Raw genomic sequence first — 16,849 nt, 5'->3', positions numbered from 1 at the left:
TGCTATAGAAGACATTTAATGTTTATACAGAGAGTTGTGAAATTACACAGGTGACGTAATGGGGATGGATGAACACTTTGACCTGAATTTCCACCGGCCTTTTGCTTCAGCCAGAATCATCGTGATAGTCTCTGAATATTCTTTAAGAGATGAATATAGTGTCTGTTTCTTTAAATAAGTACACGTACACACATTTTGGGTATATGTGTGTATATACATTTATACAAGTGTATATATATACACATATACACACATGTATATAGTCTACATATGTATATATATTTCTGTGTGCACTTTATACACACATGCACACATAATGTCCTTTGGTTTATTTTCAGACAATTAATGTGAAATGAATTTTCAATGATTTCCATTTATTGTTTCTTTAAACTGGTTTAAAAAGACCTTTGCAACAAGTAATAAATTTCTTTTAAAAAATCATAAATATTACACTTCAAAGCATGATGGAGGAAGGTCACAAGATGTTCGAGAAGACTGGAATTCATGCCAAGATGGGGGAGAAGAGACAGACACTGGGACTTCCAGATTCTCTCTCAAAGTTGCCATCGTTAGTGCTCTGTGTTGCGGGCCTGGGGAACAGGACCTGGGGCTATGCCAGCAGATCCCATGGGAAGGGAGGGAGGAGCCGGGAGTGGGAGAGGAGGAGCCGTGTCTTGGGAATGGGTGGGCCCTGCCACTGGGAATGAGAAGGTAAACCTGGGTAGGAAAATAAAGTGACAGGAAGTCACTTGGTCGTCAGTCTAGCAAAGAAATGGTGGGTTCTGGGGCTGACAACAGCCGCCTCTGGTTGCATGCTTGATGTCTCGCGGCCTGCCGAGTCACCAAGATGGCACCATGTGCCAACAGAGCTGTCCTGTTGCTTCCTGCAGCCCTCAAGGGACCGGGGAGCGAGCTGGCACGTGGCACATCCCTTTCTCGGCAGAAGAGGCTCCACCGGTCGAGGGGTCCAAGTGGGGATGCCACTCGTGTCCTCGCACACGTCTCCATCACCCTTCCAACACATCAATGAACTCACAGCAAGAGGCAGGAAGTTGTTCCTCTCCAGTGTTTTTTTTTTTTTTTTTTTTTGAAATTAAAGCCCAAGGAGATGTGTGCAAAGCTTTGAGAAAACACTCACCTCGCCTCTCCCTTATATCAGATGAAGATACCCCAGAGACGTAGTTTGAAAAACCAGAGAGCAAACGACCCTGCCCCAGACAGGTGGCCACGTCTGCCTGATTGACTTGCCCCATTTTCTTTTGGACAGCTATGTGAGGAACCCCAGAAAACTGGGGCTGGGCTGAACTCTGCAAATGGAGAGAAATTTGGGCTGCTCCTGCAGATTTTTCCAGAACTTTCTTAGATTACATACTTATCATGTTGGCTGAGCAGGACAGGTAAAGGAAGGATTTTGGGGTTGGTGGTGAAATTTCCAAAGCTCTTGCTTTTCGGATCTCTTGCCCCCATCTAGTAACTAGGCCTCTCCCTGGATGGTGTGATTTCATCTACCATCCAGGGATGGTAAGTTCAAATTACCTCTCCCCAAAGGACCCACCACCTCTCTTGTGCTTCGTTCAGGCCGCGGGACAAACATTCTCGCAGCCACTGGGCGTGGCTTTTGAAATGTGCTCTTTTCTCAGAGAGGAAAAAAAATTGGGGCTGGGGGGCTGGGGGGCTGGGAGAAGCTGTGCCAGTTTCGTTTGCAGGACATCACCCATTTGGATGCGGGAAAGAAAGAACTTGGAGTGACATGTGGGACATACACGTTGGTGGGAACACTATATCTGGGGCATGGTGGAATAGAAAAGGTTGTTTTCATTGTCGTGAAAATCATCATGGACAGTGGGCAAAGCTTTCAGCTCAGGCGATGGACTCGTGTTGGGGGAGGGGTGACAGCAGCTGCTGGGCGGAGGCAGAGGCGGGGCGACAGGGTGGCGGGTGGCCTAGTTCTTGCTCAGGATGCTCTGCAGGCTTCTTTCCACGGCTTCGTCCAGCTCTTCCTCCAGCTCCTCCTTCTTGGACATGGCCAGCTTAGACTGGTAATCCCTCACCACCTGGTCGATGTACGGTGCGCTCTGCGTGCCGTGCAACATCAGGGTCCACTCCTTCAGCACCCCCTTCTGGGGCGTGCTGCCGACAAACCCCAGCTCCAGGGTCCAGGTTCCCCGGGCGTCTTCCCCCCACGTATGGGTGGTCATGAACGGCCACTTGTCAAAGCCCACCTTGGAGTCGTCGTCCCGGGGCCGCCGGCTTAGCAGGATGGACTTGGTGCCCATCGGGGAGGTCATGTTGATGTTCAGGTCTCCTCTCCTCGTGGCGTTGACCGTGATGACCGCTTGGACATGCTCGAGGTAGCGGACGAAATTCTCTTTCCCTTCGCACGCGTCGGTTGTGAGGGTCAGCACCAACTTGCCAGTGGGTGGAATTTTCCTGGGGGCAAAGTGAGGAGGAGACAGTCAGGGGAGGTGGGCACACCACGAGCAGGTGGGAGGTGGGTTGAAGGCAACCTCAGGGAGCAGGAAGAGCAGGGCTTTGGGGTTAATGGGGCCGACCTGGGTTAACTCCACCCCAGCTTTGGAGTCTGAGCACATGGCTTTCACTCAGAGGCGTCTGTGTAGAAAGGGAAGGTGGGGGAGGCTGCTGGTGCCCCTCCAGAGCCACCCTATGTTTACGTGTGGCTGCAGTGTCTAACACCACGGCAGTTTGCTCAGCCAGTGTGCTGGAGAGCCCAAAGGCATCTGGGATTCACTTCTAAGTGTCCATCCTCGACCAGTGGTTGGTGGGTGGTGGATAAATAACACTCCAACTTCCCCTTTCTCAATGGGTCAACTCAGGTCCCCACTGGGATTCAGCCTGCTTGCTCATGGTGGCAACTTCTCATCCATGCACTCTTGGCTGGCTTTTGCCCTGTCTCACATCTCCACTTCCTCATGTCCGTCTCCAAAACCTGTCAGTGGGGAGGGGGCACTGTGCCCCACAGTGTATGAAGCCACCACAGGGGACACCCCCACCCCTAGTGAAGTGCTGGCTTGAGTCCAGGCTCCTCCATTTCCCATCTAGCCTCTGGTTAATGCACCTGGGAAGGTAGGAGATGACGACTCAGGTACTTGGGCCACCCAAGTGGGAGATCTGGATGCAGTTCCTGGCTGTTGCAGGTATTTGGGGAGTGGATCAGCAGATGGAAGATCTCTGTCTCTGTCTCTCCCTCTCTTTGTTGCTCTGCCTTTCAAATCAATCAATCAATCAATCAATCAATTAATTTAAAGAAAGGAATAAGAGCTGGCGCTGTGGCACAGCAGGTAAAGCTGCCTCCTGCAGTGCCAGCATCCAGGCTGTTCCACTTCTGATCCAGTTCTCTGCTATAGCCTGGGACAGTAGTGGAGGATGGCCCAAGTCTTTGGGCCCCTGCACCCACATGGGAGACCCAAAAGAAGTTCTTGGCTCCTGGCTTCCGATCAGCTTAGCTCTGGCCATTACAGCTATTTGGGGAGTGAACCAGTGGATGGAAGACTTTTCTGTCTGTCTGTCTGTCTGTCTCTCTCTGCCTTTGCCTCTCTGTAACTCTGCTCTTTAAATAAATAATTAAATCTTTAAAAATGAAAAGAAAAGAGTAAGCACTCCAGCCCTGTCTCAGGGACAACTCAAAAGGGCTCAGAATCTTGACAAATAGAAGCTATTGTTAATATGAATGTTATAACAGGTTGAATATCCATTATTCAAAGTGTTTAAGACCAGAGTGTTTGGACTTTGGATTCTGGAATATTTGTACATCCACAATGAGGTGCCTTGGGGAGGGCACCCAAGTCTAAATGTGAAAATTATTAGTGTTTCATGTATATCTTGTACACACAGCCTCAAGGTAATTTCATGCAGTATCTGTAGTGCAGCTGTGCTTTGACTGTGACCTATTTCATGAGGTCAGCTGTGGAATTTTCCACTTGTGCCCTCATGTTGGTGCTCAAAATATCTTGGATTTTGATGCAATTTGGATCAGCAATGCTCAACCTGTACTGACATTTAAAAAGGCTGAAATTGGGTTAATTAATTCTAGTGAAAGACAATACTGTGAAAGGGTAGAAGACTTTGGGGTGTCTTTGGCCACAGAGTTGGAGTCCCTTGTGGGGGGTCACCAGCATCAGAGCCAAGTTCAGTGGCAGGGCTGGAGGAGAGGACGCAGAGCCCAGATTCTAACAAGGCGAGGTTTACCTGCCTGGCCTGCTGTCCTATGGCCATCACTGGGACATTTTCCTCGTGCGGGGGTCGTGCTGGCCGAATAATCTCATTCCTTCCTTCCTACACAACGTATGGCCCTCTTGTTTACCAAGTGCCTGGCACTGTTCTAGGCACCAGAGATACAGCCATGAGCAAGACATTTGAGGTCTCTGTCCTTGTGGAGGGAGGGCCCGCTGAGCTCCTGCCTCAATAGCTCTCCAGTTTCCTTGAAAACAGGGCTACCAACAGGGGATGAAGTTCCTGAGTGGTTGGGACAATGGCATCTCTGGGCCTCCAGTTACTTCAGTGATGAATCTGCACAACATCATTTCCAGGGCTCCCTCCTGCTCCAAATTCCACAGTGGCGTGGATTATGCTGGAATGCCAGGCAGATTCGGCCCACGTCCTCTCCTCTCCTCCCTCCCTCCCTTCCTCCCTCCCACCCTCTCTCACAGACACATCACCTCTGAGGGTCATAGGGAGTCCATCTTGCTTGACTTCAGAGCATAGGTCTGCTATCAACACACACCTCCACCCAGAGGGCTCCAGCATATTCCACGCTAACGGTTCCCCTAAATAACGCAGTGGGGGTGGCATTTGGTGCAGAGACGAGGATGCCACTTGGGAAGTGTGCAGCCCATATCAGAGTGCTGAGGTGCAAATCCTGACTCTGCTACTGACTTCTGCTTCCTGCCAATGCACACACGCTAGGAAGCAGTAGGTGAGGGCTCAACTACATGGGTCTCTGCCACCCACATGGAAGACCCAAATTGCATTTCAGGCTCTGGGCTTCAACCTGGCCGGCCACTGGCCATTGCATGCATTTGGGGAGTCAACCAGCAGATGGAAGATCTTTCTTTGTCTCTCTGCCTTTCAAATAAATATAAATAAGATACAAATTAAATGTTGTGGTAGCACCATCTGTTGATTGTGAATGTAGCCAATGTGAATGCAAACGAGGCTGGTGCTCCAATGGCTGTGCTCTGAGGGACGCCTGGGCCCCAGCGCTGCTGGCACAGCAGAGTTCCAGACACACAGAGTCTTTCCTGTTTGTAAGGAGGGAGGGAGGCTCCAGGTCCAGGCTTTTGTAGAATGCAGGGAACGTCGGAGGTGCTGGTTCTGTGAACCAGAGCCATGCATTCTATCTTCCTGCTTTCTCAACTGTAGACTGAAGCTGGTGATGCCAACATCTCGTGGTAACATGACACAGTAGACGTCAGGGACTGGCGGTGACTGCCGCTGAGGGTTTCTGAACAGCACTCTCCCAGGTCCGTGCCTGGGCTTTTGCGTCAGGACTTCCAATGTCGTGCTGTTCACGCGTGGGGAGTGAGCAGCCGAGTCTTGGCACCAGGAGTGGGTGCAAGACCACCAGATGCACTGGCCTGGCCTTCTGGGAGCCTCCACTGGTGACATCCTTCCATTTCCACTCCCTGTTCTGTTCGTCCTGTTTAGCATCTCTTCTGCAAAGGTGGGGCTACCCCACCGGCCTTAGAGGGAAGCTGTCTCAGGTGGGAGCCCCTGGCCACAGGGGGTTATTTTGATTCAAATCGATGACAACGAAGTCAAATGGAAACTTAGTACCTCAGTGGAATGCATCCCTTTCTTCGAGCTCAGTGGCCAATGCTATTGTACTGGATGGCGCAGAGAACACGTTCACCCCTACAGAAAATCTCCCGAGCTTCCACAGTTCTCCAAAAACCACTCTGAACTCCAACAGGGGAAACTGAGCCGTCAATGCCCTTTTAACCTTGAGTTTAGGTAAAGCTGGTTGAGCCCGAAATCCCCCATCTGGACACTGGTTCCCAGGGTCAGTGTCTCCCAGAGGACACGGTAGACCAATGCAGGGACAGGGCTTCTGGAATGGTTGGTGGTTACAGGGTTTCAGGAAGTGGGACCACCCGGGGGCATGCGTATTGGGAAGAGCCCTCTCCGGTGGAGAATCTGAGATACCTGAGGTACAGAAGGCCCGGGCTTGAATCTCGCTTTGGCCACTCAGCAGCTGGGCTGCTTTGGTGTGCCCGTAACTTGCCCCTGCCTCGCCACCTCCGCTGCGGTGACACCATCAGGCCTATCACAGGGCTCTCACATGGGGCCTGCTGTAGGGCCTGGGTACACACTAGGAGCTCATGGTCAATGTCCTGTTGTGAAAAGAGCCTGGGATGTGGACTCAGACGGGCCTTGCTTCAAGTCTCGGTTGCCCCTTGCTTCCTTGAGCTCATTTCTTCTGTGTTCCGCATCTTCGCTTCCGCACCCGTGTAATCAGGACGGGAAACACCTCCTGGGCTTGCAGTGTGTGCAGAAGGCTGGCACAGCCTGGCACACGCTGCTGCTTCTCTACTGAGACACAGCAGCGGCCAGCTGCTGCTGATGCTGCCATGCACCATTGCCCTGAGTGAGAAGCGGCACGCCTGCAACAATGGGGCAACTGTGCCACCCGTGAGTGTGCAGAGTCCACACAGTAGGTGCTCAACGAATGCTCCTTCCTTCCTTCGCGTACACTGACAGCCTCTGTAATGGGCTGGTTGGGCCTCAGCACCAGCTGTCTCGCCAAGAGGAGGGGCATGAACAGCAGTGATGCGTGCACAGGCGGCTGAGGGTCTCTGCAGTCACCACTTTTGTCTCAGGAAGCTCTCTGCTTCCCCAGCAGCCCCGCAGCCCCATCTCGGCAGAGGCCGCGATCACAGAGAATTCCCTGCGTTACCTGCGGGGGAGAGCTGACACCTGGGCCGGGGAGGCCACATCCCAGTGGGCAAGTGCAGTCTCTACTGGGATGTCCTTGTTCACAACACCCCAGGGAGCACGTGCGGCTTGAGTCTTCAGATTGTTGTAGGGCCCAGGCCAAATCTTCGTCTTCTTACACAGAGCTGACAGGAGCGATGCCTTGTGAGATCACGGACAAGCCCATGGGAAAAAAGAGACACAGCTGTGCAGCGATCCATGTGGCGCTGTGCTCCAGGGGCTCAGGGAACACGGGGGCCATTTGCCCGAGGGCCGACGCTTGTCCGCGGCAGGCTGCGAGCCCAGGGAATGATGCTCACCTGTGTTGGGGGGTGCTCACCTGGGGGAGGAGGCTTGCCCAGGGGAGGAAGTTCATTTAAGGGAGGACGCCTTAGGCCAGGAGGATACACAATTTGGAATTCACACATGAATCTGGCAATCACTGCCTCTGAAATTTCACCATGTTATTTTCTTTCTTTTAAACATTTTATTTTCATGTCACTTGAAAGGGAGAGAGGGAGAGAGAGAGAGAGAGAGAGAATCTCCCATCCACTGTTTCTCTCTCTAAATACTTGCAATAGTTGGGATTAGGCCAGGCAGAAGCCAGGAGCCAGGAACTCCATCTGGATCTCCCCTGTGGGTGGCAGGAGCCCAAGCACCGAAGTCATCATCTGCTGTCTCCCAGAGTGCACATTAGCAGGAAGCTGGAATCAGGAGCAGAGCTGAGTCTGGAACCCAGGTGCTCTGATATGGGATGAGTGTGTCCCAAGCTGCCCCCAAAGCCTGCTCATATTATCTTTTTTCCCCCACAGTATGAACGTTTCCAGTGATGGTTGAGTGGGAAAGACAAAGCTCCATTCTCTAGGGCCTTTCACGGGCCAGCTTCACACCTGTATGTGCTAACGTCCTCCGACTCGGGGAGGAAAGGGACATGACCTCCATTGATTCTGAGGGAAGAGAGAAGAGGCTCTTTTTCGGGGCACAGCAGGAGTCTAACAGTTTGGAGGGGAAACCGTGCATCTTAGTTTTACCAAACCACTGCCGGAGACTCAGCTTCCCCTTCCATTCTGAATGCGGCCCCGGGGCAGGGGGTGAGCACTTCCCGAGCTTCTGCTGTCAGTGAGCCCACATCAGTCACTGCAGGTGTCTTTTTGGTTCTTGGTGTTTTTTTTTTTTTTCTGATAGGCAGAGTGGACAGTGAGAGAGACAGAGAGAAAGGTCTTCCTTTGCCGTTGGTTCACCCTCCAATGGCCGCCGCGGCCAGCGAGCTGTGGCCGGCACATCACGCTGATCCGAAGCCAGGAGCCAGGTGCTTTTCCTGGTCTCCCATGCGGGTGTAGGGCCCAAGGACTTGGGACATCCTCCACTGCATTCCCGGGCCACAGCAGAGAGCTGGCCTGGAAGAGGGGCAACCGGGACAGAATCCGGCGCCCCGACCGGGACTAGAACCTGGTGTGCCGGCGCCGCAAGGCGGAGGATTAGCCTGTTGAGCCACGGTGCCAGCCTGGTTCTTGTTTTTTAAAATATTTATTTATTTATTTGAAATTCAGAGTTATATATATATATACATACATATATACATATATGTGTGTGTGTGTGTGTATATATATATATATATAGAGAGAGAGAGAGAGAGAGAGAGAGAGAATGTGGTTCCATCCTCCAATTCACTACCCAAATAGCCACAATGGCAGGGCTTGGCCAGAATGATGCCAGGAGCCAGGAGCTTCATCTGGGTCTACCATGTGGGTGGCAGGGGCCCAAGGACTTGGGCCATCCTCTGCTGCTTGCCCAGGTGCATGAGCAGGGAGCTGGGTCAGAAGTGGAGCAGCTGGGACACCAACTGGCACCCCATGGGATGCTGGCACTCCATGGGATGCTGGCACTGCAGATGGTGGTTTAGCCCGCTGAGCCACAGTGCTGGCCCCTGCAGGTGTCTTTTTTTTTTTTTTTTTAAGATTTTATTTATTTATTTGAGAGGTAGAGTTACAGACAGTGAGAGGGAGAGACAGCGAGAAAAGTCTTCCTTCTGTTGGTTCCTCCCCAAATGGCCGCAACAGCTAGAGCTGTGCTGATCCAAAGCCAGGAGCTTCTTCCTGGTCTCCCATGCGGGTGCAGGAGCCCAAGGACTTGGGCCATCTTCTACTGCTTTCCCAGGCCACAGCAGAGAGCTGGATTGGACGAGGAGCAGCCAGGACTAGAACCAGCGCCCATATGGGATGCTGGTGCCACAAGTGGAGGATTAACCTACTGCGCCACGGTGCCGGCCCCTGCAAGTGTCTTAAGTGGCTCTCACTGCTGTGAAATGATCATGGCTATTAGATTTGCCTCTAGAGCTTTCTGTGTACTGTGTGAATAAAAGGGCATATATGAATTCATCACAATCTATTTTTTAACATTTTTATCACTGGTTTTCAACCAAATTGATTTCCTTTATAATCCTACATGCTTTGTCTGATGAGTTTTAAAGCATCATGATGAATTTCAGGCATGTGGCAAAAAAATGTTCTACATGAAGGATCCCTGTGAGACCCCAGTGGAAAGACGCGGCCATCAAAGAAAGATGTACTTTTCTCTAAAGGAAGGAGAGAACTTCCACTATGCTAATGACCTTGCCTAAATACTGATGGAGATTGTGGATTCAAAAGGCTTCCACAGCCTATGCAGCTCATGTCAAGAGCATCAGGTGGTCACTTACGTCATACATAAGAGTGTTAGGTGTTAAATTAACAACAGGAATCACTGTGCACTAACTCCCCATGCAGGACTTCTGTCTTCAAAGAGTTGTACTATGAGAGTTAACTGTGAAACTAGTTCTAAAACAGCTTTGTGTGTATGCAAATTGTTAAAATCTTTACTTAGAATAGAGTTCATCTTATGTGTACAAAGTTAGTTGAAAATGAATCTTAATGGAGAATGGGACTGGGAATGGGAGAGGGAAGAGGAGGAGGGGTGGGAGGGTGGGTATGGTGGGAAGAATCACTATAATCCTAAAGGTGTACTTATGAAATTTGTATTCCTTAAAAATAAATAAAAAAATAGAGTTCATAATTATGAAAAGTACACAATGCTTGCTAATGCTAATCAATGACTATTAACTTAAAAAAAAAAGAAAAGCTTCATAAAAAAAAATAAAAACAGAACAAAACAGAACACCATGCTGAGGTGAGGTTTACTGGCCTTACCCTGCCACAGAGGTCAGGGACAAAGGTTGAGAATGGCTACAATAGATGCTCAGGAGGATAAGTGTATCATTCATGTTGGTAAAGTCAAGATTTGAAATCAGGGGGCTGTCATCACAGCACAGCATAACCTGTCACTTGCAATGCCAGCAGCCCACATCTGAGTGCCGGTCTGATTGGCGGCTCCACTTCCAATCCAGCTCCCTGTCGATGTGTCTGGAAAGGCAGCAGATGATGGCCCACTGTGGGAGGCCAGGAGAGGGGTCCTGGCTCCTTGTTTTGACCTCACCCAGGCCGTTGTGGCCATTTGGGGAGGGGAGGTGGAAAATCTCTGTCTCTCTGTCTTTAAAATAAATCTTGTTTAAAAAAAGGTTTGAGTTCAGGTCTGGGTAGCTGATGACAAAAGCTACAGAAAATCCAGGAGCAGAAGATAGAGCTGTAGACTGGATATTGTCCAAAGTGACACAGTCCATAGAAATGGAGTCAGAGTTGGGGGCCACTGAAGCGGAACAGGAGCCAGATCCTACCACGATGTGAATGGCATAGGCCACAGAGGCACATGTCTCAGTGGAATACTACAAGGCAACGAGAATGAATGAGCTAATGCTGCATGCTATATCCCGGACAAATCTTTTGCCAATGCTGAAGTAGTAAGTCTACTCTGTAGTGAGAAGAACAAAGACACTGGTTTGTGGACAAGCTGGAAGGAACAAGAGGCATCTGTGGGTTAAGGGAACAAATGTTCTGTGATAGCTCCTGGATACACATTCATCAGGACACAGATACTACACTTAAGTTCTATGCATTTCATGATAGGGGAATAATTATAATACTGATAAGAATTGCTAACTCCACCTTACTAAGAGACCAGGAGAGAGAGAGAGAGAAAGAGAGAGAGAGAGAGAGAGAGAGAGAGAAAGAGAGAGAGAGATTGAATAGAGAAGTATCCTATCGCCCATCCTCCTACCATGGTGGGAAGTTGGAAGGCCAGCAAGCACACTCCACCAAGCCGGTGGCTTCTGTGTGGGGCTAGCAATCCACCTCACTCAGGGTGAAAGCAAGCCCTGTAAACAGAATGTATAAGCAAAGGGTGTTATAGTCACAGGCTGGAACACTCTTCTTCAATGAGGATAAATAGTAAATACACAACACACGTGGGCAAATCCCACAAACACAATAATTCTGAGCAGAGAATCCCGATATAAAAGACAGCAAGGTATGTGCTTCCGTTTATGTGAAATATGGACTAGGCAGGATCACCTGTGGGGTTAGAGGTAAGAACAGGGGTTACCTTTGGGGAGATGATGAGGGAAGGGGACCCAAGGGGCCTCCTGGGCTATTATCATCTTCTGTTTACTGATCTGGGTGTTGCCGTATTGGCTGATTTGTGCACTTAAGAAACAAGGACATAAGCCACTGAGACAGTTAAGGCTCAACTCTAGAAGCTGGAGCTGTGAGTTATACAATTGTGTTCTATGCAAATGGTACCCCTGGAGTTGTGCTACTGTCCCACTTACTCAGGGTCCTGCACGGAGCCTCCCACACAGTGGAATCTCTCCGGCACGGTTTTCCAGTCTTTAGCCATTTTCACCATGGCGCCTGCGTCCAGGACCCCGTAACCAAAGAGGTGATTAAACTCCAGGCCGACTCCGTTCCGCCGCCACTGATGGACTTCGTCATGAAGCTGGTTCCGTTTGGAGGTGAGCACGGTCAGATGCTGCATGTCTCGCCAGGTCAGACCCAGGCTGGAGAAAGGAGAGAGAGAGTGTGAGGGCAAGAATAAGGCAAGTCAGGAGAGGGAGACAGGTACAATGACTAAGACGAACAACACCTGGGACAAAGACTCCTAGCAAAACCTGGAACACTGTGAATCTCAGTTGAGTGACACTGTAGATGTGCTACTCGGAATCATTATATATGTCAGTCAAAAAAATCTTCCTGCCTCTCTTACTTACATAAATGTACTTCTACAGAGCTTTCTAACACACACAATGGGGCGGCTAAAATGGAAAAGACTGACAATACCAAGAGTTGACAAAGATGTGGAGCAACTGGAACTCCAGTACTTTCCTGATGGACATGTAGACTATTACAGACACTTTGGAAACCTGCTTGGCTGCATCTTCTAGGCTTGTCCATATGCCTAAGCCATGGCACAGCAATTCCACTCCCAGGTATGAATGTGGCAGAAATGTGTATATATTCCCCAGACATATGCATTAGAATGTGATTAGCCCCAAACTGAAGTCCCCCATAGGAGAATGGATAAACCCATTGAGATGTAACTTATACAGCATATGCATTGCACAGCAATGATCAGTTACTCTGAATAACATGGACACATTGCACAATCACAATGTTGACCCAAGGAAGACAAAGAGAATGTTAAGGTTAGGGTGCTGTTTGAGTGTCTTGCTCAAGGGTGCATGTGTTAGAAGCTTGATCTCCAGTGTGGTGATGTTAGCAGGTGATGGCACCTTTAAGAGGTAGATCCTGGAGCAGAGTGATTGGGGCACTGAGGCACTGGCCTCGGAAGCAATGCGTGCAGTTTTCATGGGCTCTTATCAAGCTATCGAGAGACAGCGTTGTTATAAAAGAGCAGTAGTGGTCCCTGGCTTCCTGCCTCCACGTGCTCTCTCTTCTCACATGTTTCCACCGTGATGCCACCCACTGAGATGTGATGAGGCCAAGGGGGTCCTCCTCAGAGGCTGACTTCATGGGCTTCCAATCTTGGGTTTTCAGCTTCCAGACTATGAGCTGAATAAACTTTTTTTTTTTGGTACTCAGCATCAGGTATTTTGTTACAGCAATGGAAATGCAGACCCATGTATAGAGCCTCGGTATGACTCCACTTGACTCAAAGTATAAAAACAGGAACAAGTAGTCTATGCTGTCGGAAGTCAGGTGGTGATTAGTCATGGGGGTAGGGCTGGAAGGAGACCGGGGAGGGACTCTGGGTGCCGGCAGTGCTCTGCTTCTTGGTCCTGGTACTGGCTACATGACTGTATTTCATTTCTGACAACCAGGCTGTCCGGTCTTCCTTGGAAGAGACAATATCTGTAACATACTCATATCCCCAGTGCCCTGGACAGTCCTGGGCACTGTTTGTTCAGTGACTAAACCAGTCTGTTTGCAAACACTAACTTCCTCAGAAACTTCTCTAATACAGGTCCCACTGGCCGATGTGAGTCATATACCCTTGTGACTCAAGTTGGCGTTTTCAAATTCTTGGTGCTTTTTGAGATGAAGCAACAAAGAGAAGACTGCTCAGGAGGGCAGAAGGGTGCCCCTTCCCCCTGGAGTTGTGCTGGGGGGAGGAAGGCTTACTCTTCATCTTCCAAGGTTTCTGATAGGTGTGCACATGGACAGGATAATCTATTGCATTCAAACTGCTTTGGAAAAGCTGCTGTGTTGGGCCTCTGGGTAGGAAACAGCCTTTGTCTTGTGTGTCACTGAGGACTCCCTGCTGCCTCATCGCAGTGTCAGAGAGAGAGGAACTTTGGGGACTGTCCTGTGAAGGGCCTTTGTCTCCTCCACCCTCCAGGCCCTCTCCTGGGGCGATTTCATCCTGATCAATGCTTTTAACTGCTGGCCACTGGAGGGCTGTGCTACAGGTGCAGAAGTCCAGAGGTCCCATGGCATTTGCATCTCCTAGGGCCTCTCTTAGCTTGCTTGAGGAGGAACAAACTCAGAGGCACAGGTTGCACGCCAGAGCCCAAGCCAGAACTTCTCCTGAGATGGCATCTTATTGGGTTACTCCCCATCCCCAACTCCTCCTACTTCCTTGCTGGTCTTTCCTGGGAGCCACCTCTTCCTTTATAAATAACTTGCACCCAAATCTCATCTCAGACTCTGCTGCCACCACAGGCAGTTGGTGTTTTGAAGAACGTTAGGGCTACTGGACTTGATCCACCTGCCCTCCACGTAATATTTCCTCCCTTTATGACAAGAGAGAGCTTTACACTGATGACCACTGCTCCCAAAGGGTGCTCAAGTGGCCACTGCGCAATTTGTAAGGTATTTTTTGTAAGGTATTTACGGCTTGTTGCTAAAGGGATGAAGAACCGTGGCTTGGTTAGGACTGCAGCAGCTTTGCGCCACTGCTTTAGTGTATTGAGATGGTGCTGTTGTGTGCACATGGTCTGGGCAAGTGCTTTTTGCTTCCCAGGAGACTGGGAGTCAAGTGCTGCCTTCTAAGGCTGACAGGGAGACCAGAGACTCCTGCTCCCTGTCCCCTGGGAGGCTCTGCAGTGGGCAGCAGGGTCCTCTTGCAGCCAGAGTGAGCAAAGCCAGCTCAGATCCCAGGGCCCACTCAAGCCCTCAGATGCACAGTTTCATCTTCAGGAGATGCAAATTAAATGTGCGTAACTCTTGGTTTCTGTGCTTAGTAGTTAGGTTCTGACCAATGTTTGTCTCTTGGTGTCTTGACTTCTGTTACAAGAATCAAAGTTTAGACTAATCCAAACAGAGGACTCTCTCACCTTGGGAGTCCCCCCACCCCCCGCTTCTCTCTCTCTCCTTCTATCATATCTTTCTACCAATCTCTCTATCTATCTGTCATCTATCTACCTTAAAGTCATATAATTATGCCTTTTCTGCTTGAAGGCAGAAGGCTATAGTAGATACTTGTTTCAAGTCCCTTCCTATTCTAGGAACCAACTCTTGCCTCCTGCGCAAATCAGAAAATGTGCCACATATGTGCAGAGAGACAAGTGGGGCTGCCTGCAGGCAGATGCGAGGAGGTCAGGTTGCCTAGCAACTGCTGATGGAGAAGAGGGACTCATTTTTCCTCCCCCAGGAGCCCAAATCCGACTTCTCACAGGTTTCAGGGTGCTGCATTTCCTGAACACTCCTTGCACAGCTGGTAGTTGTTCTTACACCACGTATGAGGTGTTTCTGAAGCCCAGTGTTTATGTTGGAACATAAGGCCAGCCCCTGGCTTCACTGGAGGGGACCAGCAGGTGCACAGGCACCTCCACTGATGCTCTAATCCAAGCAAGTGCAGCAACATGCGGCTTCTCTATGGGATGGTGAGAATGTGGGAATGGTCTCCTCTTACCTGTAGCTTCGAAGGTTTCCAAGAAAAGCTCACTTCTTGATCTACACTGCATGACCCGGCCCACCTTCTCTCCGTGTTAAAGGATTCACTTACACATGCACAGTCTTGAGTAGGAGGTCCTTGTTGGCCACAAGCTCTGAAACACCTTGTGAGCCACCCAGCTGGGCCATCTGATTTTCCTTTTCAGCTGACTGTGACTATTAGTGGGGTCAAACAGCCAAGGGGACAGACAGAGGACAAAGAGGGTGGATTTCATAAAGACAGACATAATATCCATGGGATGGGCATTTGGCACAGTGGTCAAGATGCCAACTGGGACACTCATATCCCACACCCAAGTTCAAAGTCCTGGGTTCAAGTCCCGCCTCTACTTTGGACTCTGGTTTTCTGCTAATGTGTACCCTGGGAGACAGAGGTAATGGCTCAAATAGTTGAGTCCCTGCCACTCATGTGGGAGATCCATTTGAGTGGATGGAAGATCTTTTTCTTTCTGCCCTTCAAATTAAGAAGAAAAAACAAAAGAAATAGCTGTGTGGCCTAATTGGTATCTGAGTAAGTTGCTGATATGTGCTAAAGTGCTGTCGGGTGCAGGGGTTTGTGCTCTCCAAGGGTTAGAGTTTTATGGTGTGTGTGTGTGTGTGTAACTGACTTAGGGCCCAGGCCATTTAGAAATATCCAGCAGAGTTCACTGGCCCTGACTATTCACTAGCTCCCCAACTGGCTGTTGACCCCAGGGACATCTGGTATGTGGGTAGAGAGATGTGTGTTAGTGCACCCTGTCGGGCCAGCCCTGGGCCCAGAGCTATCAACATACTTCGCCTCCAAAGCCAGTGCAAACACGCCAGCTGCCTCGGGAGCAGCAGCAGATGTCCCAGAATGCCTCAGAGTGCAGTTCCCATACAAATCTGTGGTTGCCTGCAAGGGAAGACATTGAGTAATGAGCGAATACACTGTGCTATTTTGAACTCTCAAACTAATAGGGAGCAGGGGATTGTATATTTCTTTTGTATAAACTGCACTTGTTTTCTGATTAGGAAGCTAAAGATGAAGCTAAGGATAAGCTCAGCATCCATACATCTATCTCTTTGCAATTAATTTTAACTGAGCTTCCTAGCAGTCCATGCAAAAAGGGATGTATAATCACACATAGTTACATTGAGAAGTCAAGATAAGTCAATTGTTCAAAGAAGCATATCTGGCTATATCAGTGAGGAGAGAAACATTTACTTCCTGAATCTGTAAAAGAAACACTAGGAGGTGGTGATCAATCAAGGTGGTGATCCATCACCCACTGCCATAATCAGTGCGAACCCAAATTTTGTGGCGTTGGAACTGGCTCTTGGAAAGCACAAGGGCCATTTCATCAGCATTTCTTTCTCACTCATGAAGAAAAGGATGTCATTCCTGAAGAGGAAGAATAGTGTGCTCACCTAAAGTCTGCCAAGAATAAGATATTAGAAGTAAATATTTCTCTACATCTAAAACTCACAGAGAGGCACTGAGACACAGTGGGTCAACACGACCCAACAGGCGTGTGAACACCTCCACAAATCTCGTTTCAGGGGTGTGGGGGAGCTGACAAACTGAGTTTGAAGGAATTCTCACAAGGAGAAAAACCTTATTTCCAACGTTTGTAGAGCCAAGATCTTCATTAGGATCATGTACAAACCACAGGCAT

General features: G+C 49.6%; 1 protein-coding gene across 1 annotated transcript in view; it reads right to left on the bottom strand.

Moving 5' to 3' along the window:
* Positions 1–1,079: 1,079 nt before the first annotated feature.
* Positions 1,080–16,849, bottom strand: part of PCSK2 (proprotein convertase subtilisin/kexin type 2) — a 314,344-nt gene continuing 298,574 nt past the window's right edge. Inside the window, exons 10-12 of the mRNA XM_002710961.5 lie at positions 15,986–16,086; positions 11,630–11,857; positions 1,080–2,430 (exon numbers count right to left, since the gene is read on the bottom strand). Coding sequence (XP_002711007.1) covers positions 1,944–2,430; positions 11,630–11,857; positions 15,986–16,086 — 816 coding nt within the window. The 3' untranslated portion in view covers positions 1,080–1,943. The remainder of the gene's footprint in view (positions 2,431–11,629; positions 11,858–15,985; positions 16,087–16,849) is intronic.

This window comes from Oryctolagus cuniculus, chromosome 11 (assembly GCF_964237555.1).
Source record: "Oryctolagus cuniculus chromosome 11, mOryCun1.1, whole genome shotgun sequence".
Classification (NCBI taxonomy): domain Eukaryota; kingdom Metazoa; phylum Chordata; class Mammalia; order Lagomorpha; family Leporidae; genus Oryctolagus; species Oryctolagus cuniculus.
This window is presented reverse-complemented; position numbering and strand designations above follow the sequence as displayed.